Here is a 27,075-nt window from a genome sequence, read left to right on the forward strand (position 1 = left end):
GGCTGCCCATGTGCTCCTCAAGTGGACTGTGAAACACCTGCACTGTCAAGTGTCATTGGATCCCGACCAGTCCTGAAGATTGTGACTCGAGGGATGCTGCGGGGGCAATCTCTTAAAGATTAGAGGTCATTGCCGTGAGGCGCTGTGACTCAAGATAGAGCCTGGCCTCCGCCGTGACGAAGAATTGCTGCCGATATCAAAAATTGCCCTGGAAGAGGGCCCCCGTCAGCTTGTGCTGCATGGCCGGCTGCCATCTAGCTCCAGGAGGCTTCCTTATGCCAGTGAGAGCCTGCTGCTGTGTGAGGGTCGAATGCAGTCCTGCACTGCTTCTACGAACTTGATGAGAGACCGATACAAACCCTAAGTGGGGGGGGGGGGGGGGTGGACGAGCTGCCCCAATATCCTACTTCAAACTCTGAATCATAAAAGGGGAGACATATTCCCCAGTAGCACTCGCTCCCATGAACTGGGTATTTATACAGTATTGAATGCGTAGTGAAATTCTTTCGCTGTTTAATACAGTACTTGATTTCCTGCAAAGAGAAACACTGGGCTTGGCTGTAGGAGGGAAGATATTGATTATTGAGCATGGGTAACACCGACACTAACCTCCCTAAGAAGCCTGTGACTCAATCATTTATAGTTGAACAATGGAACCAGATCAACCCTTCTATAAACCAATAAAATCTCAAGTTTTCCATTTTCATCATGAGTAAATGTTGAATCCGTCAATGTTTTCCTGCTTCTAATGTTTTAATCAGTTATTGGTCTGTGCTCTCAAGTTTTCCATGCTTTCTGTTGGTTTGATATAAAGCACACTACCAACTCTGCGTTACATTACTATAGAAAAAGATTTTAAGTCTGCAAATGTGGAGGGTGAGGCCATTCAAAGACACTTTTGTGTTGGTGAATCTTAGCCTTGGGTAGGGCGTTTGGTTTTTCTTCACTGAATTGGAAAGATGTGTGGAAGTATTGCCCAGCACATCCTTATAAAATAAGGATTGTAATAAAGAATTTGTGATGTATTTTGTTAAAGGTGAGATTTTTAATTGGGTCCGGGGCAGTAATGGGATTTACCTGAGCGTCCTGGGGCCACAACATTATTGCATTCCCTAGAGATATACAAAGCAAAAGGCGTGAGCTCGGCACTTTATGGCGCCGAACTATGGGGCCTGAATAACATTGACGAGCTTGCCAAGGCTGATTGAAGTTTCTACAAGGAACTGATGGCATTACCCCAGAGCACTCCAGTAGTGCCTCTGTTAATGGACTTGGGGTGCCACACGATGAAAGACTTGGCAAAAGTCCGCCCCCTTCTCCTATGGGCCCGGCTTTGGCGAACCCCTGAGCTAGCCAAGTATGCAGAGGGACTGACTGAAATATTGTCTGTGTGGTTGGAACAAAATCAAATGGCTGAAAGATGTTAAGACCTTGCTTTATGACCTAGGTCTCAAAGATGCCTGGGTGAATTGAACCTCACCCCCGAAAGCTGAATTGAAGAAATTGTACTGGAGTTGGGTCACTGCAAAGAGGAATTCTAATCCTTATGGTGGTAGAAGCACCATTGAGTTTTTAAGGCTTAAAGATGAAGTGCGCTATGAGCCCTATCTTGATATTATTCAGAAGCCTTTCGATCGGGCCCTCTATTTTAAATTTAGGGTTGGTACACTTCCAGTGCGTGAACTAACCGCACGCTGGAAGCCACCTTTCCAGACATCACCATTTTGCCCTCACTGTGAGACTCGAGTTGAGTCAATTGCACATGTTTTATTTGCATGTCCTGAATATAAAAACCCAAGGACCTATTGGCTCAAACCTTTGTGTAGAGACCTGGGCACAAGAGACCATCTCATAGCTTTGCGCATTCTTAAATCAGATACACGACCCCTGTATGTTTGCGCATTATCCAAGTTCCTGAGGTGGTCTTGGCTCATAAGATCAAAAGCCCTAGTAGTCCACACATAAGCAGTCCTTTTTGTCATATTGTTTGCTTGTATTCCTTTTTAAGAAGCTGTCTTATTTATTCTGTTTATATGTACTTTTTATCTTTTGTCTGCTTTGGAAATCTGGTGATGTCACAGTTTTATGACTAGTCCTGTGATTTTATATATTTGTTTATGCCATAAATGTACACGCTTTTAAGATATGCTTTTATCGAAATAAAGCTTATTTCATTCATTCATTCATTCATTCATTCATTCATTCATTATTGCATTCCCTTTAGATAACCAAGTTACTCCATTGGGGCTCTCGAGGATGTGTAGTCATGGCTTCCAATAAAATGAGAATGGTATTAGAACTCCAGATGTAGTAAATTTCACACTCAGTAACTTCAAAGCTCTGTCATGGTTATAACTTTAGCAAATAATTTATTTACAAGTAGGTAAACGGACCATTTGGAATTGGCAAACAAAACCAGAATATGCTGGTACCTAGAGGGCTGAAGATAAAGCCACAAATATATTTTCAACTCCAACTTGGGGAGAGGATGTGGCCTAACTGCTAGGGCAGTCGACCTCCAATCTGGGGAACTGTCTTCGAGTCTTGGCAACGACACTCAACATCCTGAGATTCTGGGCAAATCTCTTACTCTTCCCGTGCCTAACAAAAATGAATGTGTTCTTGCGTAACACAACTGGTGCTCTTGTAAAGCGCTCTGATACTCGATACCTTCGGGTCAAGTTTGCGCTATATAAATCTCTGGTGGGAGGGGGGGTAAGCATTGGGGTTATGTACTTATCAACTCTCGGTTATTTTAAAGTAGTTGAATCTGATTCTTGCAAGGTCTTTCAACACCAGGGATTCAGGTTTGTGCTATTATTACAAATTGAGAGCATCTGGAACAAGCTCCTGTGCTGTCCATCATTCGGTACCAGGCTGTACAGTTCAGTGTGCCGATGCCTTAGCTGCTGAAGTTTCAGCACCCCAAAACAGTAACCCATAAAACTCTATAAACCCAAAAACCCACCACGCGAGCAACAAGGACACCCACTGCAGTGAAGTCACTGGTGCAGTTCCAAAATCCAGTTTTACTCTGTTAACAAGGGGTCTGACTAATAGTGTCTGGGTAGGACACAGTTCTATTCACATGAGTCCAGAAATGCATTTATTGTCCAACTGGTTTCAATATTATTCAAAAGGACTGATGTTTTATGTAGTGGGCCAGCACCCACATTGGAGGCCCGGATAGTACCTACATTTTTTACTCCCATGTCTTTTACTTTAATGGTTACAGCCACAATGTGTCCGTAGTATGGTCTTCCACTGAATCCTGTTTCTTCCCACTGGAAACTGGACTTTAAATCTTAACTATGACTTTAAATGTCATAGACGTCATGACAGAAGACTGATTCTAGGTTTTATTGTGGATCTGGATGACCTAATTTGCCAATACAGCCAAGGGATGAGCGGAGGGTGGTCTAGTCTCATTTTCCAGTAAGACTGGCAACATTACAGCTCCATGGCCCAGCTGATGCAGCTCTTGGAACTTGCTTCTTGTGGGCTGCAGCAGTCTTGTGGCTTTTGTGCAGATTTGCTCCTTGATGGCCTTCTTCACACAGATTCTCCAGCCTTCTCTTCCAGGGATCAGGTTGGCTCATCCTGAGGGGGGCAGCACAATTCTTCATGCAGCCCGGTGAACTCTCGATCTGAGTCACATCAGCAAGGTTTTATTCAGGATTCCCAGACTTGAACACCAAGAGGGCTGGCTCAAGTCGGGCAATATTTATCCTACTTTGAACATTAAGGGTGGAGGCCAGAGCAAACGAGAACTCCTTTACTCAAAACTTTAAACACACCTCCAGTCCTGGAAAAGTGATTTTCTTATCTTCGTTGAGGTTTCCCGGGATCTGAAGCCAGGACTAATTTGCATCACTAACTGCCAGTCACAGCAGCACCCTTCTTCCACGTGTAACTTTCCCCACTTAGATAGCCATTAAAAATATCCATGTAAGAAACCATATTTTGAATGTACATTTTTGTTTCTAAATTCAGATATCAGATGTACAACAGCAGTGTTTTCCAAGAGGGTGCACCTCCTGGATAGTTATTGACTTGTGTGTAGAAAGGCTTTCAGGGTCTCCTCTAACTGCACTCTCACCAGTACTTACCTCCGAGTGCCCTATTCCCGCTTCCCCTTCTTGCCTGTGGTTCTGACTTTAAAGCGACGATCGTTACCTGCCTCCGAGCTAAATAATGCCATTTGCACACGAATGTGCAGCACCCATCACTTCGCTTAGTCCCTCACCAAGTCAGTTGACTTTTGTAAGTTTCATTCTTTTACTGACATTTTCAGACTTAAGACCACACTGCGCTGTTGACCTATGTGTGCAGTAGGATGTAAAATGATGAATGTTTACACGTTAAGTCCGAATATGTCTAATTAATACTTTGATAGGCGCGACATTTAAAGAATTAATGCTAAATATTATTTAATACCACTGTCTTTAAGCTCATTTAATGGCTGCCATGTATCATGTTTTAGACTGTAATTTTATTAAAAGGCACCTATGAAATTGATCGATACCTGACAAAGAAAATATTTGCCTGGCATTTTCTGTCTCTGGTAATGAGTAGAAAAATGTTAGTTGACCTAGTAAAACCTGTATTGTTTATTTTATAAGAAAAATATCCCCAGTATATATTTATATTATGCAACATTGTACATGTGCGTTTAGAAAGCATACTATTAAACCCAAATGCATGTTCTGTTTTTTTTTTTCTCTACCTGTTCTGAATATTCTTCAGAAAGTGTTATATTTATGAAATCTCTTAAGGGGTTTGTGCGTACAAATATTACTTTCATTTAACATTTTAAATGTAACCCGCTTATGTTTACTAGCCATCTCCTAGACGTGTGTTTTGCTTGCGCGCTGTTTGCAGTTACTTCCTGTTGGGCTTACATTCAGTGTCTGTTCTGCTGTCAGGTTACAGTTAGTGATATGGATGACAGCACCAGTTCAGATTTGATAGGGGAGTTCTCATGTACCACCGTCAAGCTGCTTGAAGCCAAAGACCAAGTGGTGAGCTATTGTTATTTTCCTCCATTAAATGTCTCCGTTGCCTGCTGTCTTTTTTCAGGTGCATTGTACTGATTATGATAGCGATGGGTCACATGACTTGATAGGCACATTTGAAACTAACTTGTCTCAGCTGCAGAAAGCAAGTGGAAGCTCGCCGGTGAGCTGTTTTTTTTTTTTTTTCGCTTTTCATCTATTTAAGCAAATTAATAGCTAATTACTGCTTTCTTTGAAATTCTGCTCACCTAATGTTTGTTTTGGCTCATGCTGTTAATTGTATTGCGAATATTTCTTAACGGGCACAATTAAAATAGTTACATCGGTTATCATGTTAACTTGTTCCATCATACTAAACCTGCTTTCTTCTTTCAAAAAAACACTAACTGATTATCCACTAGAGTCTGTAACTAAATAATCAGTGGCAGGGGCTTAAGACTCTAAACCTGTAGGAATATTAACCTTTTAATTATTTGGTTATCAGTGCATGCCCGGTGATGGTGGTGTATTGCAAATTCAGTCTTTTTTGTAAAAATGTTACATTGTATTTGTGAGTTTTGGAGCCCACATGAAGGTAAAAAGGACTGCTTAAACAGAACTCTGCGGTTCAGCTTATACTAGGGTTCATAGTTACTGGTGCTTCTTTTATATTGGACTATTCTGAGTAAAAGGAACACATTTGTCACCCTTAGGAGATTTGGCAGTAAGACCGAAAAGGATCAACGCTAACCATGGTAACGGAGTCGGGTAGCTGACCAATTCTTCCCAGCTAACTTTATTAACGCTGCTCGGTGTGTTTTAATGGCCCATCCCAAAAAACTTAAATAGTTTTTCTCCCAAATAAACTCTACTGTAAATAGTAACTTATTACCAAATATCATCAACACGTAACTAAAACACAAACTAAAGTCTTTAGAAGAAGAAATTAAATAGGCACAATATATGCAACTGCGAGCAATTGGAGAGTCTTTATTTTTTGTAAGGTACAATGACCAGAAAGATAATATTGCTAATGGAGTCTCCAGTTGCTCACAATTCTGGTTATATATATGGTTTCTATGAAACTTCTTTTAAAGACTTTAGTTGATGTGTTCTTTGCAAATTGCTGTTGGTTTTTAGTATACAAATTACCATTTATATTAAGTATTTTTTGTAAATCCTCATTAACAGACAGCCAGAAGTCACAGAAGTGTAGGTTTTACTTTCATTAGTTTAGAATTTCTTTTTGAATGAAACACCAGCGTACAACCATCTGAAAGTAACTTTCATTTAGAAACCCACTCGAACAGTGGTCACCTCTGCTAAGTCTCATTAAGTTTCATATATGCATAGTACAAGAAATTGTGTGAAGATTTCCAATAATTGGTCCCAAAAGTAAGACGTTCTTAGATTGTGAGAGTTGGATATAAGGCACAAACGCAATGAACCGTTAACTTTAATAAATTGAATATTGCACCTATCTTTGACATATATGTGTCAAGGGATATTTTTGCTTTTTACAGAAAAATCCACAGGAAAAGAACACCCTGATGACTTTCAATAACCTTAAAATGTTTCAAAGGGTGCATTATTTAATGAATAATGCTCAAATCCAATGCGTGATCTCCCTTTGAATTTGCCAAGCGTAGGCGCGATTTTAAAAATATTGCTCTGTTTAGAAAGTCTGTCTTTGGCTAGAGCAGTGATCTGCTGGTTAATGCACTTGCCAGTGAAGGCCTGCAAATTTTGTTGCAAGTATTACTCCGTGTTTAAATCGTATACTGCAAAGGAACACAACCTTTTTTTTTTCCGACTTAGTTATTCAGTAGTGTTTCCTCCTTAAATGTCTTCCTAAGTCCTTTGACTGTCTACAGTTGCTAAACATAATTGAAAACATTTGCTGTTGAGTTATTCTGTCTTTTGGAATATTCCAATTGCTCATTATTGTTGAATTTGAGAGATAATGCTGCCGTGCCCATTTAGATGATATTGGCACATAGGTCCTTTAGTTTAATTAGTACATGCGGCAAAAGGAGCACATTATATTTAAACAGCTTGTGAACTTTAAAGCATATATCTTCAAATATAAAGTATTTAAACTAAATGTTTAATTTAAGTAACAAAAATGTTTATACAACAAAAACACATCTTATGTAAAGGCATAGATCAGAATATAACTATTCACATAAATAGGACAGCCTTTAATGACTATAGCCAACACTTGTTTGTGGGCCACAGGTTTTTGTATATAATGTAAGGCTTTCCTCACACTTGTATTAATATTTTTAGATGCTAGTTAGGGTTACTTAGTGAATGGATTGTAGCAAAGTAGGCCCATAGGACTTACCCACCATCTCTCTATAAATCCTGGGTGCTTTACTTTTTGGTGGTATCATATTACCTTTTGAGGCAATGCTTGTCCTGGAGCAAATGGTTTCAATGTATTGTATTTTAATTTGATTTCTTGCCCTTATCAATATCCCAATTCACTATTTCAGTCATTTTAGAATCACAACAATTTTACTTGCTGTTTAATCCCACTAAAACTTGCTAGGGGGGCATCATAAATAGTCCAAGGCAAAAATGAAATTCATAGAATGAACAAACGAAAACTGTTGCACTTTTAACCGGAATTTACTAATTCTTGGTTTTGGGGTTGTCACTCTGGGTTTGTAGCATCTGGAGAGTAACACTTATTTGTTTACTCAAATACGTTTCTTTTTGCAGGTTGAGTTTGACTGTATTCACCCTGAGAAGAAGCAAAAAAAGAAAAGCTACAAAAATTCAGGAGTTGTTAGAGTGAAATCCTGCAAGGTATTGATTGTTTTCTGGTACTCCTTTATTTGGCTATATTTCAACATCTAGACTACGTTCTAACTTGTGCTTTTTGGTCTGTTACAGATTGAAACTGAATATTCCTTTTTAGATTTTGTTATGGGCGGCTGCCAAATAAATTTCACGGTAAGAATGTGTATGTTGGGTAAAAATGTTTGGATGTGGTGGAACCAATGCATTTACAATCCAGATGTGCTTATTAGATGCATGCAATGTTTGATGAAGCGTGCTATTCTTTCTGTTTTCTTAAACAACTCTAATTGTGTTCTTGCTGTTTAAGTAATTCCCCCTAATCTGCTGCAGTTCTTCATAGCTAAAATTATGCATAAACCTATTTTAAAAGCATTTGCTTGTATTCACATTCTATAAAAGGTCTTTTGCTGTTTTCCCTTTTCTTTTAACCAGGTTGTTTTGGGGCTGGCACTAACATGGCAGTGGAAATCAGAGGCCCACGATCCAGTTATTGCCCTTCTGTGCATAAGAGCCTTCCGTATGCTTTCCCTGCTTTAATTTTTCAGTGTTTCTGCTTTCTTGTGCATGCTCTGTGTTTACGCCAGACTTGCATGATTTTTTTAAGTGTTTTGTGTGTGTGTGTCCAAAATGCTTTATAATTTCAAATGCATTTCTTGTTCTAGGTTTTGATCATTTTAACTCCAAGGACATTTGAACAGTGCGGTAATAGATTTTTTGTCACTGAGCAGATGTTCAAAAAGCATGACGCCCAAAGAAAGCAAAATCAAAACCTCCATGAAAGATATTTTCTTTCAGAAGTTAAAAGAATTAAGTGGTTTAGTTGTTGACAATATGAAAGCTGTTGAATCAAAACATTGGTTTAATAAGTCCATAACTTTGTAGAGGCTCCCTGGAGATTTGGATAGTGCATTTTTGTAGCCCATTGGGTATAACATTCCAGTTATTCTTTTTATGTTCATCGTTGAGATCTAGATTGCACCATGGATGAATTTATGGAAGATACAAGTGCTGGAAAACATTTTCATTTCACTAGCCAGTAAACATCCATCATTGGATTTTCCTTATATTATGGATCCCTTTCCACACTCAGCATTTGATGCATTTAATGTGTGCAGAGCGCCTGGGCAATCCTCTGACTTCTGTTCATTATTCTAAGTGTGACATAAATATATTGCGCCATATGAGAGAAGTTTGGCCTGGGTAAAAAGGTTGAGCTATCTTGTCATGTAGTCTGTCTCTCACCCATTGCTGACTTAATACTAGCACCATTCTCTATGTGCCAAGGAATCCTGCTTCCCATCATCCTGTTTGCCACAATCCTGTTTCTCAGTGTCATTGTATATTTTTTTCTTGGCACTGGCCCGTGTGGCATTTTTGCTCCCTTATATTTACATTCCACATGGATTTGTACTAAGGTATAAAATCAATCTTCTCACGAGAGCACAGAAAATGTTCAGTTGGGCTGTGAGTCTTGGGGATAGCTTTGTCAAAAAGGGCATAGTTCCCTCTAGACATTCTCAAAGTTTAATGGACTGATTGCTACTGCGCAATGATGTACGAGTTCACTGTGTTCACTGACAGTCTGCCTTCATTCAGCCCCAGTTCCAATGAAATTTTGGATGTTTCGGAAGTGCACCATTGAATATGTGTTGTCCCTTTGGTTTTTAGCAGCTGCTCTGACTTGAAACTGAGCTATTTTAGGCCCTTGTTACATTTTTGATGCCTTATTCTGTGGCTTTGCAGCAGGAAATCTCTTCTAGATTCACATGCTTTGCTCTATTCTGCCATCTAGTGTTTGGGTCTGGAAGCATCTTTGGTAAAGGTATTTTGGATAGTGAGTGGGGTCAGCATAGGCATAGCCCTTGTATAATGCCAACCATAATCTTACAATGCCCCTGTGCGTGCCCACCATGTTAGTTCCCCCCCCCCCCACTGTTTAGTTTGGAGGTGCATCCATAAAGTTCCCGATTTCTGTTGATACCTCAAGGAAAATGCCAAAAGCATGGCATTGGGATTGACAAAGGAGAGAGGTTTTCAGGGTTTGTTTGGGGGTGCTTTGACATAATCTGAGAATGATAAATAGTCCACATTGAATCCCTGGTGTTACTCCGTGCCATTTAATAGCATGAACACGAAGTTTAAATTCTACCCGAACTGACATTGTAGGTTCGACCCTCAGCTAAGAACACCCAGTCTGTATGTTTTGCCATCCTAGAGACCATATGCCAGAGAATTGCTTTCCATGCTCACTTTTTAAGCCAAAAATCATTGTGCACAGGGCAATTATACTTTGAGGACATTGGCTTTAACAGACATGAGTTTGTTGTACGAGTTAGAGATGCAGAAGAGGGGGCTCTGTCAATTGAGGAGATGGGTTTCTCGACAATGGCGCCAAGGCAGAGGGAGATCAGGGTGAGCACAGAGACTCTGACCTCGTAGACACAGTGAAGTTTGTGGAAGTGGGCCCTATACCGACAGTGCCCTATCCCTTAAATCATCCGAGGGGTCGAGACTTAAGGATCCCACAAAACCTGCTTGTGACACTGAAGCAAAAGGCATTGAGCGATAGCCACAAAAGGCTAAGCCCATGATGCATAAGAAGTCTGCATTCAAAAGCGCTTGTGATCATCTCCATCCATCTGGATGAGAGTAATGTACAGGTAAGGAGGCCGTGAAGAGCATCGCCATGACTTCGGAAGATGATCAATGTTGAAGGGAGAGAGAGGGGCAGGCGTAGTCATGGGAAAAGTCCCAAAGGGACAGTATAACCTCTGACACCATTGAGGTCAAGAGGAAGAAAAGGGCGCTGGAAGCCAAAATCAATGGATTAATTAAGACAAAAAAGACTTTCAAGACAGTTTAGCTCAATATAAACAACCAAATACATTGGACAAGAGCCATAACAAGAAATACAACAAGATTACACAAGTCTACTTCCATGACATCGGTTTCCACATATCGGAGTAATATACTTTGTGGGTAGACATTAAAGCAGATTTACCTCACGAAGAGGCAGCCACATCTCTCAAGGCCAACCCTTCCATATGATACCACGATGTACCACTGGGTAGTCAAAAAGACCGCAGCATGCTTTTGTAGTAGAAATGGAGGTAGAAAAAAGATGTGTTTTAGCCTGGTGACCCTAAAGAGAAACCAATTCCTCCTGACATTGCCAAGCATAATTCAACAGGGTAGAGATGTTTTCACTAGGCCAACTACAGCTACAGCCGGTACGCCACATATCAAAAAGAAATACAAGGAGTTTGCCATGGATCCAAAATAGATCAGAGTGCACGTTGCAGTAGATTCATTAATTGTCACTACAGCAAGGAAAACAGCAGTGTCACCGGCATCCATTGGGCCACCGCCTGCTAACGAAAGCATGAGATTAGATGGCGGTGTGAAGACAATGGAGAGAGCAGCAGTCACACAGTGTATATATAATTCTAATGATTTATTTAAATAGACATGCTCACCAACATTGGAAGGACATGTAGAAGCTCATGGCCCATCTCCCTGAAGAACATCAAAAAAGAGCAAAAATCCTATTTTGAGGGGGGAAAAATATTATATCTCCTGTCTAAAGTCAGCTGTGAATGCTTTCTGGCAGCTGACCACACGCACAGTGCTTAGAAGGCACGCAAGGCTGCATAGATCTGGTTTCAAACCAGAGGCCCATTCAAATGTCAATAATATACCCCTTATGGAAGGGCTACTCTTCGGCCCAGAGACCGACCACTCCCTAGGAGTTATAAAGAAAGCACATGAAAGCGCAAAAGGCCATGGGGGCTTTACAAACCTATAGACCATTAAGTGAGGCCTTTTTGCTGGCACACACACCCAAAGACACCCAAGGGTACTCAGCTTTTTACACCTTTGCAATGGCACCAACAACAATCAAACAAATATCTTTCTTTAGAGGAAGAGGAAAACCTTGGGGCGGACACTCTAGGGGATCTGCTTTCAGCTTCTCAAAATAACTTGCATCCATAACCCACCGCCGGCACCTTGAACACAAAACACCTAATGGGCGGGGGGAGGATAAAGGGTTTCCTAGACCAGTGGATGTCCATCCATCACCAAGGAGAAGTGGGTTGTAAATATTATAAAGTATGGTCATTTTATAGACTTTGTAGAGAAACCGACAAATCACAGAGGCTTCAGGGGTCCAAACAGGACCATATGGAGATCCTACAAGCAGAAGTAGAGCAACTGTGAGTAGAAGATGCAGTAGAAAGGTACAGCTGATGAAATGAAACACAGCTGTTTTCTGTCTAGTATCTAGTCCCCAAATGGGACGTAACTATGAGACTTATTCTGGATCTAAGATTCATAAGCAGGTACATAAAAATGCAAAGATTCCAAATGACAACATTGCAAAATGGCAACAGTAGATCTCAAAGATGCTTACTTCCACATTCCTATCTGACAATACCTAAGGTTTATGATACTAGGAGACCTTTACCAGTTCGAAGTGCTGCCCTTTGACATCACAGCCACACCCAGAATGTTCACAAAAACACTTGCCGGAGTAGCAGCACAACTACAAAAAAAGCCATTCCTGTGTAACCTTTTCTAGATGGCTGGTTAGTAAGAGCATGCAACTATACTGCTGCCAAACAAAATCCCACAAGAGTAGTAAAACTATTACACAGTCTAGGGTTAAACATAAACTGGGCGAAGTAGTCTTCCACCCCACACGCAAAGAAGACTTCTTTGGGGGCAGACCAGGACACAGTCAAAGTAATGGCTTATCCAACTACAAGGAGAATGCAAGCAATTTTAGCACAGACTCCGCTTTACCTGACATCACAGGTTCTGACAGTGAGGACAGTCAAGAAACTGTTGGCGATGATGGCTCCATGCATTCACCTCATTTCAAACATCAGCCTACACATAAGAAGACTGCAGGAATCATTAACCAACCAATGGTCCCAAATAACATGGTGTTTAAAGGATCTTGTGGTTATAAGAAACAAGGTCGGCAATAGATTGAGATGGTGGAATACATCCAACATGTTGAAGGGGAGATCATTCACGATATTTTTACCACAGGTCATTATAACAGATGCCTACCAGATATAGTGAGGAGCACATATGGGTACACTCTGGGTAAGGGGTCTATGACCAGTACAGGAGACTGCCCAAAACTTAAAATACCTGAAACTAAAGCCCATTTGCCTAGCGCTGATAGGTGCTCAGAGCCAAATTCAGTACAAAACAGTTCAAATACTGATCAACAAAACAGCAATATTAGAGTTCAGCAAACGGGAGCACAGTGACATACCCACTATCCCAACTCGCCCAGACAATCTGAAAATGGACCATCACAAATAACATCTAACTTAGAGCAAATCATGTCCCAGGGATGCACAACACAGACGTAGATGAATTAAGCAGAATAACATCCTGCACCCATAAATGGTAACTCAAACAATCTATAGTAGACCCTCTTCCAACACTGAGGTCATCTACAGGTGAACCTTTTCGCAAACGTAGAAGTCAGAAAATGCCAGGCCTTTGCATCCAGGCACTACCACCCACAGTCTCTGGGAAACGCTCTGTCAATCAGCTGGTTCAGGATATTTGCATACATCTTTTCCCCAATACCACTAATTCCAACAGTTTTAGATACGGTCAAAGTGTCCAAAATGACCATGATCCTAAGAGCACCAATATAGCCATAACAACCTTCAGTTCGAGGCATGTGGGCTGCTGAATTCATATCTGTGCATAGATCGCCGCCTAGTGTTGGGTCCGGATGTTTGCACGTTGTTGTCCTGGAAGAGTCTTCGAAGTATCCTTGGATAGGTGACTCCTCCCCTGGACTACAGTGCGCATGGGCATCCTCTCCATCCTCAGATTGTTTTTTTCCGCCATTGGGTTCGGATGTGCTATCTTAGCTCAAGTTAGGAAAAAATTTTGTCGAGGCCTTTAGTTCGCGTCGGTACTGTTTATCGATCGGTTTTCGATACTCTCTGTTAGTTTACTAACTTCCAGCACCGACTTTGTTCGCATTTACCTGTCCATCAACTACTTCGACGATGGAATCGAGGACGCCATTCAAAAGGTGTCCGGTATGTAATGCGAAGTACCCACACATCGACGTCCATCCGGTGTGCAACAAATGCCTTTCGCCGGACCACGACGAGTCGACATGTATGGCCTGTGCCCGGTTCCGTTCGAAGAAGACTCTGCGGAATCGTCGAGCGGCGAGGCTCGAAGCGCAGCACGCGGCACCGGCCCCAGCTGACATCTTCGACGACGCGGACGACGTCGAAGAAGTAGAAGTCTTACCCTCCAGTCCCGTTTCCGACCAAGAACCCGGATCGGACGAGGCCGACGAGTCACTCTTCCACAGAGGTGAAGACGACACCGAGGTAGGAGACGACGAGGAGGCCTTAGGGGCCGAAGAGAGTAGCTCCGATGATGAACAAGGCCTACCTGTTCAAACCGAGAATTCACCAGTGCCACAGACTATGGCTCCGGTCGAGGGATCGCCTTCGGGCCTTACCCGAGACCTATCACGCAGTCCTTCGGCCCCGCCCTCGGGCCCGGCCTCGGACGTTCAGCGGCAGCCATTACCGCTTAAGCCAGCTGGTTTCCCTTCCACGAAACCGAAACCGAAAGCTGCTCAGGTTCCTACGAAACCGAAACTGAAAGTGGCGCTAGTCGGATCGAGGCCTTCAACACCTTCGACGCCGGCGCACCGTGTCGGCACCGACCGCACCAAGGGGGACTTCGGTGCCGAACTCGAGACGGGCGACATGGGAGTCGACAAACGGAAGAAGGCCATCGGCGCCGAAAAACCTGCTCGGTTACCGGCGTCGACGCCACCGACACCGAGGGCCGTCCCGCCTGCTACGCCTCGCAGCACCCCCTCGACGACACCGAAACCTCACGTGTCGAAGACGTCGACGGTGATCTCCGCACCTCGGCTCGATGCACCACGGGCGCAGAAGATATCTGCAGCCGCCTCGACGACCCTGGCGGGGGCCACGACCTCTAAGGCGCCCCGAGTACGGCCTGGCGCAATGCCAGGCTGCAAAACCAAGGCTGCCCTCCAGGACCAGTCGGGTTCGATCGATCCAGCGGTTTCGTCGGTGCCGACCAGCATTACCTTCGGCTTGCCTCCATCCACAATCCCGAAGGCGTTTCAACTCAGGACACAGGCCACCAAAACTGCGGTTACGCCTGTCGAGCCGTCACCGTCACGCGTCATCGACGCCGACACTGGCAGGATGATTCTCCACGACCGAAGGATAACTTCGGAACCGCCATTGGAACCTTTCAGGATCCCGCTAAAGAGGAAGCTGCCTGTGGACACAGAACCTCTCCTGTATGAACCCTTTCATTCACCCTACCAGGATCCACACCGGGCCTCCCCCACACGCTCCGACACGGATGCATTGGAGGACTACATGGGTGAACAAGTCCCCTACCATGTGGACACGGACCCTGATGACCAGCAGGACCCTGACCAAACTTGGGGCGACCCTGCAGACCCCAGTGCACCTCTTGATGCACAGGACCCACAACTATATGGGGCAAAAACGTCACCCACAGAGGATACTGCGGCGTTCAACGCTCTGATTGAACGGGCGGCGAACAACCATGATGTACAGCTTCACTCTGATATCATCGAAGATGACTTTCTAATGGACACCTTTGCATCCTCAGAAAGACATGTAAAGACTCTGCCAATGTTGAAGGGGGTCCTTAAGCCAGCCACTGACATTTTCAGGGAACCCACCAGGGCACGAGTGATAAACCCCAGGATCGATAAGAAATACAGATCAGCACCTGGGGATCCTACTTACATCAGAGGACAATTACCACTCGACTCCATCGTTGTGGCGAATGCCCGCAAGAGGGCACACTCGCAGACAACGGGTGACGCTCCTCCCCCGGACAAGGAGTCCAAGGTGCTGGAGACCTCCGGCAAGCGAGTTGCCGCACAAGCTGCAAGCATATGGCGCATAGCTAACACTCAAGCGCTCCTCGCTCGCTACGATAGGGCGCACTATGACACAATGGAGCAACTCCTTCAACACCTCCCTGACCCCTACAAAGAAGGTGCAGAAATCCTTATCAGAGAGGGACAGCTACTCACAAATGCTGCCATCAAATGTGCACTAGACGCTGCTGACACGGCTGCCAGGGCCATCAACACTAGCGTCATCCTACGACGTCACGCCTGGCTACGTATCTCAGGATTCAAGCCTGAGGTACAAAACAATATCCTTAATCAGCCTGTCAACCCCGACTTTTTGTTCGGGCCTGAGGTTGACGCCACCCTCGAGAAGATAAAAAAGGACACGGACACTGCAAAGTCCATGGGCGCCCTACAAACTCAGTCCTTTCGGAGCGGCTCCTTTCGTCGCCCCGGAAACAAGGGAGCAGGCAGAGGACAGGGGTCACAACAAACATATAACAAGGGTAATACGCAGACCACCTACGATAAGAACACCCGAGGTGGCTATCGTGGCTCCAGTACCAAGGGCAGAGGACGTGGCTACGGCAACACCAGGTCCTCCCCCAAGAACAAGCAGTGACGCCCTCTCCCTTCCTCCCGACCACATAACACCTGTCGGGGGAAGGCTACAACGGTTCCTGTCCACGTGGAACTCCATCACCACGGACAGGTGGGTCAAAGATGTTATAAAATACGGTTACTGTCTGGAGTTAACTTCCACTCCACCCACAATACCACCAAGAAACCGTCCTATGTCTTCAGAGCACTTGACGCTCTTACAGCAAGAGGTAGAAAGTATGCTTCTAAAAGGCGCTATCGAGGTCGTACCCGTCCACGAGCGGGGCACGGGGGTTTACTCCCTCTACTTCTTAATTCCAAAAAAGGACGGGTCGCTCAGGCCTATATTAGACCTGAGACCCCTGAACCAGTACATTCTTTCGGAGCACTTTCACATGCTCACTCTACAGCAAGTCCTTCCGCTTCTCCAGCAGGGAGACTTCCTAGCATCACTGGACCTCAAGGATGCGTATTTTCACATACCCATCCACCCCTCACACAAAAAATACCTCAGGTTCACTGTTCAGGGGCAGCACTATCAGTTCAAAGTCCTTCCCTTCGGCGTGACAACAGCGCCCAGGGTTTTCACAAAGTGCCTAGCTACGGTGGCGGCACATTTACGGAGACAGCACATACACGTCTACCCCTACCTAGACGACTGGCTCGTTCAAGCGAGATCGGCCCAGCAATGTGCAAGCCACGTGTCCCGTACCATTCACCTTCTTCACAGTCTGGGATTCTCACTAAATTACCCAAAGTCTCATCTCCAGCCCGCACACGTACAACAGTACCTAGGTGCGACTATAGACACTCTGGCGGCCACAGCTCAGCCAAATTTAGTGAGGATCAACGGCATACAAGCGCTGATCTCCAAGTTCAGACCCAACCACTCGCTTCCAGCGCGAGTGTTTATGCAGTTGATAGGCATGATGGCCTCCTGCATCTTCATAGTCCCGCACGCGAGATTACATATGCGCCCACTTCAGGAGTGCCTAGCACGTCAGTGGAATCAGGCTCAAGGACAGTTGAAAGACCTAGTGTTGGTGAGCGGTCGGGCATACAACTCTCTGCATTGGTGGAATCCACAAAACCTTTGCAAGGGCCGACCGTTCCAAGAGCCTGTTCCACAAATAGTACTGACAGCGGACGCGTCTCTCCAGGGATGGGGAGCTCATGTACTCCACTACACAGTGCAGGGACTATGGACGACACAACAGAAGAAGATGCACATCAACCTTCTGGAACTGATGGCAATCTTCCTGGCCATGAAGGCTTTCAAAGTACATCTGTGCAACAAGGTCGTGTTGATCCGGACGGACAACATGACCGCAATGTACTACATACAGAAGCAGGGAGGGACACACTCTCCACAGTTGTCTCATCTGGCTCAGAGCATGTGGAAGTGGGCCATTCAGAGGAACATGTTCCTCATGGCGGAACACCTCCCCGGCAAGGACAACCAGATGGCGGATCTGCTCAGCAGACACAGCCACCAGATGCACGAGTGGGAGTTACACCCATCGGTACTCCAACCGTACTTCCAGCAGTGGGGTCACCCAGAAATAGACCTATTCGCGACAAGCGAAAACGCAAAATGCCAAAGCTTCGCCGCCAGATTCCCACACCCGCAGTCGCAGGGCAATGCGATATGGATGAACTGGTCCGGCAAATTTGCGTACGCTTTTCCTCCAGCACCGTTGATACCGCTGGTGGCTCGCAAACTCCGACAACACTCCCTGACACTCGTCCTAGTTGCTCCCACGTGGGCACGCCAGCCGTGGTACACCACCTTCCTCGAACTTTCCGTGGTACCGCATCAAAGGCTGCGGATCAAACCCGCGCATTTGACGCAGAACCATGGAGAGGTTCAGCACCCAGATCCGCAACAGCTGAACCTGGCGATCTGGCTCCTGAAGTCCTAGAGTTTGGCTATCTCAATCTGCCACCTGACTGTATGGACATCATCAAGGAGGCCAGGAGACCCACTACAAGAGCTTGCTATGCAGCCAAATGGAAACGGTTCGTCATTTATTGCGGTAATAATGACATTAACCCGCTGGACGCATCCATCCACAACATCATATGTTACCTCTTACACCTATACCGATGCAATCTGGCGTACACCTCTATACGGGTCCATTTGACCGCAATATCAGCCTATCTGCAAACCAGGCAGCACCTCTCTCTCTTCAGAGTGCCTGCCATCAAAGCATTCTTGGAAGGACTCAAACGAGTCATTCCACCTAGTCACCCACCGGCTCCAATGTGGAACCTCAACTTGGTCCTCACACGCCTGATGGGTCCACCCTTTGAACCTCTACACTCATGCGAGATTCAATTCCTTACCTGGAAAGTAGCCTTCCTGGTAGCGATCACTTCCCTAAGAAGAGTTAGTGAACTCCAGGCACTAACCGTTCAAGAGCCATTTATTCAGGTTCACGCCAACAGGGTCGTACTACGTACCAACCCCAAATTCATGCCCAAGGTAATATCGCAGTTCCACATGAACCAGACTATTGAACTGCCCGTTTTCTTCCAAAACCCACAAACTGTTGCAGAGAGGGCATTACATACACTAGATGTACGGAGGGCCCTCATGTACTACATCGACAGGACTAAACCCTTCAGGAAGACAAAACAACTGTTCGTTGCCTTTGCCCCACACCACAAAGGTAACGCCATCTCCAAAGCAGGGATAGCCAGATGGATAGTTAAGTGTATTCAAATCTGTTATCAAAAGGCAAAACGCACATTAACTATTCCACCACGAGCCCACTCAACACGCAAGTTGGGGGCTTCCATGGCCTTCCTAGGAAACATTCCCCTGCATGATATATGCAGAGCAGCCACATGGTCCACTACACACACATTTACAAAACACTATTGCGTAGATGTGCAGTCAAAACAGCAGGCAGCTGTAGGACAGGCTGTTCTCAAAACACTTTTTCAGACCGCTGCAGCTGGCACGGGTAGCCGCCGCCAATAGAGGGCACTGCTATGTATTCTATGCACAGATATGAATTCAGCAGCCCACATGCCTCGAACTGAATATGCTACTTACCAGTATGCATCTGTTCTTGGCATGTAGGGCTGCTGACATTCATATCGCCCTCCCTCCTCCCCGGCGCCTGTCGCAGCTGCAGCTCTCAGAATTATTGCAAGCATGGTCATCACTTTCTGTATCTACTCCATCACTGCCACAATGGCGAAAAACAATCTGAGGATGGAGAGGATGCCCATGCGCACTGTAGTCCAGGGGAGGAGTCACCTATCCAAGGATACTTCGAAGACTCTTCCAGGACAACAACGTGCAAACATCCGGACCCAACACTAGGCGGCGATCTATGCACAGATATGAATGTCAGCAGCCCTACATGCCAAGAACAGATGCATACTGGTAAGTAGCATATTCATTCTTCCACAACTGCCAAACCAACAGAATGTCGGAACACCGTACTCAAGGACACCTTGACCAACGAGGGAAAGGTATTTTCCCCAAACCCAGAGGATCTGCAATTAATAGCTTGGTTTGTGAAATGGAGTTGCAGCATTTGCACTTACCAAATGCAACATTGGTAATTATTAATGAGGGAAGGAGACCTTCCACTAAGAAGGTCTACGCCTTTAAGTGGAAAAGATACTTAGCATGGTGTAAAGACAAAACATTCCTTGACAGTTTACCTCATGAAGCTGTCAGTCTGTTACCTCACACATCTAACAAAAAGTAAATAAATTATCCTATGCTTCACTAAGGGTGCATTTGTAAGCGATTACAGCTTTTGTGCAAGAAGTACATTCAAATAAATTTTCACAATCCCATTAATTTGAAGGTTCATGGAGGGAGCTAAAAGACTTTCTTGCAAGAACAGCAACTACTCTGCAGTGTAACCGTACCTTAGTTCTAGCAAGGTTAATGGAAGAACCTTTTGAACCCATGCATGAAGCTACACTGAAATCTCATTTCTTATGCAGACTGTAGATTACTCGCCTTGTGAATCTCCCCAGGTGCCAGACTAGATCCCGAAACTTTTGTAGCAATTCCCTTGCGTGTCATCACGTGGCATCGCGCGGCTCTATCGACTCAGTCGCGTCCTACACATGACAGGGCCACTATATATGCACCACCTCCACACGCTGACATCAGCTCCTTTCTTTCAGTGCCTGCCAATGCAGATCTGGAGCTCTCAAATACTGTCAATTCTGATCGATTTTTCCCTCGAATTTCTTCAGTCTGCAATGTCATGCCGTAAAGCAACAAGGTTTAAGCAGTGTTGTGACTGTCACCCGCAGATGTCTGTGACAAACACCCATGATGCATGTCTATCGTGCCTTGGCAGCAAACACAACTCTTTGTCAAGTGTGTGTTGTGCAAAAATGAACAAAAGGCCATCCACAAGCACGAGGGCAAACTAGCAGATGCTGTACTCCGGAGGTCAAAAAAGTACTTACAGTTGGAGACACTATGGTTCTGTCCAAATTGAGGGTGCGCCATGCTCCAGTGCCAGGTTATCGTCAAAGTGAAGCACCAAGTAATTTGAGGAAATCCCACAAAAAGCATAATAAATCTAAGCATATTACCTCTAGACTGCTGATTCGTACCTCCTCCCCTGCACCCCTATTCCCCCAAAGGAACCGATCCCAACACTAGTGCCACTTTGTTCTCACCTTGAATGGACAGCAACATCACAGCAGCTCCAACTACTGAAGGTAGCCATGGACCACAGTTTGGGTGCCATGCCAGATCTCTAGAGCGCCTTCAAGCCTGTGGATTCGAGGGGGCCTCCAGTCCATCTGCCATTGGTGGATCTGTCCTCGGCTGCACCCCTCAACCTCGCCTTGAGGCTGACTTTGTCCATATTTTCGACTCCACCAAACTCCGTCCTGATGCAGTTCAGGGTTCTACACTCTGCGCCATGCACAACGCTGCATTTGGCACCCCTACTGGCAAATCAATGCTGATCTCAACAGCATTGAAAGGGAACAGATTGTACTGTCTGTTTTAGAGATCCATGCTCAACCACCCAGAGTTTGACCATATGCCTATTTTGTGCCAGACTATACCCCACATTATGAATTGGACAATCTCGATGAGGATGACAATGATCAATACGATGAAGACAGTATCTTTGATGTTCAGGATGCTACTGGTCTGCTATACCAGACATTGCTCTTTCCTCACTAAACCCTGCCCTGGCTACTGAAGAGTCTCCATCCTAAGGCATAGTGATTCGAAGGGAGGCTGAGAAACTTGACCTCGTTCTACCAACCCAAAAATTCAAAATAACTGTTCTGACTGAGGTCCCTTACCCTGCTCAATCTACTCAGAAGTTTCTGCTCAACTTTAACAAGGCCTTATATGATGTGAAGGTGGGCACCTGGTCCAAACCAGGTTGTTGCTTAGCAGTAGATACAGGTGGTGAGGTGGCAAAGACTGGCATCCGCGGATGCAGATTTCCTATTGCAGCATCTCATCCTGGAGGACACTTTTTTCCAGGCATTGGTGAGCCACCAGACCCCCAATGCATTCCCTACCGCCCCACCTGACAGGGAATCAAAAAGAATGGAGTCAGTCACCAAAAGGATGTTCTCCTCGGCCAGCCTTGACCTCCGGTTGGTAAACACTACATGCCCCCTGAACAGATATTCACACTCCTTATCGGACAAGATGGCAGATATGTTGCCAGTGGTCTAACGATGTCTGTCAAACCTTACAAAAGCTTTTCTTGTGCGGGTTAGAAGTGGCTAGATATTCTGTTAAATCTGGTCTGGACACTACCGACTGGCTAGGGCAGTCGGTGTCAGCATGGTGCTTAGACACCACGACTGGATTTTCTCCATGGGCTTTTCTGCGGATATCCAACAATCTCTTATAGACATGCCCTTTGAAGGCTGTAGGCTGTTTGGAGCAAAGGCGGAGTCTGCCCTTGAGAAGTTTAAGGGAAGCAAGGCCACATGCCCACTCTCTAGGCTTAGCTCGGCAGTTCCCCCAGCTGCAGCGCCCTTTTCGTGGCTTTGGTAGGGGCTTCCTGCAGAGGCAGAGACAATACCTGCAGCAGCAGGCTTCCCATACCTTTCGAGGTTGAGACCAGGGATCTTCCAGCAGCGTCCATCCTCCCAGGGGCAATGAGGTACCCAAACAGCCTCTACCCAAGCAGCTGCTGCAAAACCACTTCAACTTGTCCTCGGCCGTGCAGTATCAGTCAGGAAGCGTCACACAGACGTTGCCTGTAGTTTCAGATAGGCCAGGAGCACTTTCAGTTTACAGTGGTCCCCTTTGGCCTTACCAGTGCACCTCAGGTGTTCACAAAGGTGATGGTGGTAGTCACACCCCACCTGTAGAGGTAAGTAATACCAGTCTTCCTATATCTTGATGACTAGCTGCTGAAGGCGGGCTCGCCTCACACAGTTGTAAACCACCTCCAAACAATTGTCAACCTGTTATCATTAGGGTTTTCCATCAACGTGCCAAAGTCCCACCTGACTAATTCACATATGGTTAATACGGATAATATGCTCTTCCTAGCCTTCCTTTTGCCGTATCAAGTACAGGACATTCGGTCTATGATCCCAATGTTTCAACCTGCTGCCTGGGTGTCCGTGAGGTCGGCTCTGAGGCTTCTTGGCCTCTAGTTCTCCTGTAGGCTGCTTGTGGACCAGAGCAGACACAATAAGATTGATTGGAGTGCTGAAACTTTTCAGACACTCGCCCCCAGTCACAGATCTGGGTTGAATCCATCATCGTTCTTCTGTTCACAAATCCATCCCAGTTTTGACCCAGCCATATGCAAAGATAACGATAGATCAAACCCAGATCTGTGACTGGGGATGATTCTGAAAAGTTGCAGTGCTCCGTCCATCATCTCCTTGTGTTTGATTTGTTCACCCTAAGTTGGCAGGGTTTGCCCAGATTTGGGTCCCTTGCTCACTCTGCCACTGGATTCAAGCTAGCCTGGCTGATGAGGGGTGTTACCCTGAAACCTGTCTCAGGATGCTTGTTTCCGGTTCAGGGAAGACCTGGCTCGTGCTGGACTGTGTTCCCACGAGATACAGGATCAAGACTGATTTGCATATGGATGGGGTCTGACCTGTGGTGGCGAAGCGAGCTAAAGAACGATGATGGACTCAACCCAGATCTGTGACTGGGGGGGAGTGTCTGAAAAGTTTCAGCGCTCCATCATCTCCTTGTGTTTGCCTTACGCAGATCTGTGACTGATGGTAAAGGTTTGAACACACTGTCCATTTTATTTTGTAATGTTGCTTGTGGACCATGCCAGCTGGCACATGCGGGTGTTGAGAGAGACTGCGAAAGACGTACAGTGGTGGCTGCTGATCCACAGTTGAACCGGCGGCAGACCCCGCTCCCTACCCCACTCCGAAATAACGATCATGACAGATGCATCGTTACTGACTTGAAGGGGTCATCTAGGAGAGGTAGAGCTCAGAGGATTCTGTTCCCCAGCAGAAGCTCGCCTCCACATCAATTTGTGATTCTCTCTTGGGACTGATGGTGTGCTGACAGACAATAGAACTGCCATGCGGTACTGCAATAGAGTAGTGTGGAGTTGTGGGCTCGATGACAGCAGGCTCTATGTCCCTTGAAAGTGGCTGGCCACTCGGGGCATACCCATGATTGCACAACACCTGGCAGGATCTTTGAACGCCAGGGCGGGCAAACTCTGCCTCTACTGCATAGCGGATCACGAGTGAAAGTTACACTCGGAAGTGGCCCAAGCGGTCTCCCACCAATAATGAGAACCCACGCTCAATCTTTTCACCACCGGAGAGAATGTGTAATGTCAAGCTTTTCTGCATTTTAGTTGCCAAGGCAGTCCTGTTTGAGACACCTTCACCCTACAAAGGAGCTTGAGACTCCTGTATGCCTTTCTGTCCCTCCCTCACCTGCCCAGAGAACTGAAAAATATCAAGGGAGACCGAGCCCAATTCAGCCTAGTGGCTCTGGACTGGGCAAGTAGCATCTGGTTCCCAGAACTTCTGACGAGCATTTGTCCTCCAATTCGACTGACTCTTCAAGAGAACCTCCCATTGCAGTAGCAGGGAAGCATCCTGCATTCAAGCCTGCAAAACCTACACCTTCATGTGTGGAGATTGAGCGGTGACCGTTGATGGCTTTTGATCTTCCTCCCGAAGTGGTTGGTGTCATATTAGCAGCTAGTAGTCCATTGACCAAATCGATGTATTCAAGACGCGGCGGGGGGGGGGGGGGGGGGGGGGGGGAAAGTATGTTGTCTGGTGCTCGTCCCAAGACATACGACTCCTGAAACCAGTTATCGAACGTTCTGTTAATTTGTCCAGTGGCAAAAGTTAAGGTTTACATATTGCCCTCTTCGGCCTTCTTGCGTTTACCTGACCAGCCATTCCTCTTCAAGTCACCTGCTGTGAACCTGGTAGGCACGCACAGGGACATTGTGGGAGTACGGTTGATATCATACAAGGGCTCAGACTATGTCCAACCAACTCAGTATCCAGCAAACTTCAACCAAACAAGACACTTCCAGACCCAGCTAATAGATGAGGGGAATTGTGCAAAGTATGTAAATCTAAGAGTTCAAGCAGCAAAGCCACTTTTACAGGTAAGTAATTTTTTTTTTTTTCTTTTACAGTTTGGTTCCACCACTTGTACTTTCTACACCTATTGTCCATCATTGTCAAACATTTTTCTATTGCCATAGGCTAGCTTTTACTCCTGATTTGTTCACAATCTGAGTTTGTGGCATGGCTTCTGCTGCCACTAAACACACAAAAGGCTGTCTTGCTTGTCTTGTCTTTCTTAGCAGTACCATTTCCTTGACTGGTCACCACTGCCTCCAACATTCTCAACTGCTTAACACTCAAAATGTGTACAGCTGTACGAAATGCTTCAGAGTTTAAATAACTTATTAAGATTTTGAAGTCTAAAACTAATAGAGTGTGATTGGAATATAAACAATGTGTTCAGTATGTACAATAGTTCAGTTCTTTATCCACAGACATAGAGCTCTGGAGAGAATGCAACTCAAGTACCAAATTGCTCTGCAACACAATGCACTCCATTCTTTATGGCCCAGCCCATCACTTTGTCATGCTAATAGTGGAACAACAATATAGATGAGCGTTCAGAATTGTAGCAGACTACATGAGAGTACTGCAACTCTGTACCTCAACTCTGCAACTCCTTAGCCCAATCTCCATTTCCACGAACCGGTGCACCTGTTTGAGAACAAGCTTAATTCAGGCGACACTAATGGAACTGTTTAAAAATGTTTGCCCAACAACAGGCTCCACCTCTCAGGACGACTACCTGCTCCATTCACTCCGTCCTTCGTCAGGTGGGCTTGTAGGTAGCTTGATCACTCCGATCACTGAACGCAAGTTGCACATAAGGCTAATTTTCAATTTTCCGCCAATTAAATATTTTTCAAGATCCTTTCAGATAAATAGTTCCCTTTTATAAAATGTGTTTGAGAAAGAGACTAAGCTGTAGAAAAAGGCTTAACTGTTAAGAAAATCTAGCCAATCTTAGGCAGAAACATACAGGATTACTATTCCACAGGTAACCTGGATTGCAATAACTTTTGTTTGGTATTCTAAGTTGTGTTAGCAGTTGGTAATGCTGTCAATACAACAATTGAATAATACTGAAGGCCAGATAGATTGGTGAGCTAGGTATGGGATCACAGCCACTGTTTGAACCTTTAATGGCCAACGCGTGCCAGTCAGCTAGCTAATAATCATTTCATTTGTAACTCCAATATTGTCTTTCACCAAGTTGTTTTGCTTCTTTTATAACATCCGTACGGTTTTGAGGACAGATGGGGTTGGGATATAAGACTGTGGGTAATGAGCTAGTGACTTGAGTTTGAATCTAGAAGAGTTGTGCGTAGCACTTGTGCAGTGAAGGTCAGTGTGCCAGATTTATTTGGTCCCCAGGTACGGCTGCACACTTAACACTCATGATTATAAGGAAGAGATTTATTGCTAAAAGAAATTAAATAGGCCACCAAGCAGTGAAACAAATGTCTGGAAGCTGAGCTTTTGAGGGTGGTAATCTGCTTTAGAGGTTCCTAGAAGATGCAGTTGACAGACATTCAACTCTATTCAAGTATCTGACAATATGTACAGAATTTGTGGCTAGAAACTACATGGCTGTCTAAATATCTCTAGAGAAATACTTCCAGATGGGCTACCATTGCAGGTCCTATTACAGAATAAGCTAAAGGTAGACTTGGAAATCAATCTTTTATCTTTAGATAAAAGACGCTGTACATTATCAATCCTGTTTGGATATGGAGCAATCTAATCTGGAGCAACCTATTATGTATCACACAGGTTTGTTTAGAGTCTCTGTTATCCAATAATTCTTAATAAAAATAAAGGACATGTTGGGCAGGGTAGAGAGGGTTAAGAAGGCAAAACTAAGAGATGGGTCACACTTTTGAGTAAAGGGGTGTACGAATAAAGCAAATGGGGGAAACACATGTCAAAAGAAGAATCCGGAGAGACCATAGCAAATGAAGAAGAAATCAAAGTCACTACAGCCTGAAAGGAAAAAAAGCTAGGAAACCATGTGTTAAAGCATGCTATATGTGTAAAAACAGATCTTTGGAATAAATTGATGTGATCAAAACGAGCACATTCTTGTGGAAGTTCCTTTTTTTTTTTTCAAGACTGGATTCTTAGAGTATCTTATATTTTTAGACTGGATTCATTCAGAGATGGGTTTGGGGTAGTGTCCTTGAGGTA

The 27,075-nt window shown here is 45.0% G+C and overlaps 1 protein-coding gene across 19 annotated transcripts in view; it reads left to right on the top strand.

Moving 5' to 3' along the window:
- LOC146812053 (copine-1-like) overlaps positions 1-27,075 on the top strand; it is a 633,944-nt gene that overhangs the window by 468,405 nt on the left and 138,464 nt on the right. For 8 of the 19 annotated variants that reach the window (XM_085619050.1, XM_085619042.1, XM_085619048.1 and 5 more), the window contains 3 exons: positions 5,080-5,178; positions 7,722-7,808; positions 7,896-7,955. In XM_085619050.1, coding sequence (XP_085475176.1) covers positions 5,080-5,178; positions 7,722-7,808; positions 7,896-7,955 — 246 coding nt within the window. Of the gene's footprint in view, positions 1-4,925; positions 5,022-5,079; positions 5,179-7,721; positions 7,809-7,895; positions 7,956-27,075 lie in introns of all 19 variants that reach the window. The other 11 variants (XM_085619045.1, XM_085619053.1, XM_085619046.1 and 8 more) reach the window with 2 other exon arrangements.

Source organism: Triturus cristatus, chromosome 7 (assembly GCF_964204655.1).
Source record: "Triturus cristatus chromosome 7, aTriCri1.1, whole genome shotgun sequence".
NCBI lineage: Eukaryota > Metazoa > Chordata > Amphibia > Caudata > Salamandridae > Triturus > Triturus cristatus.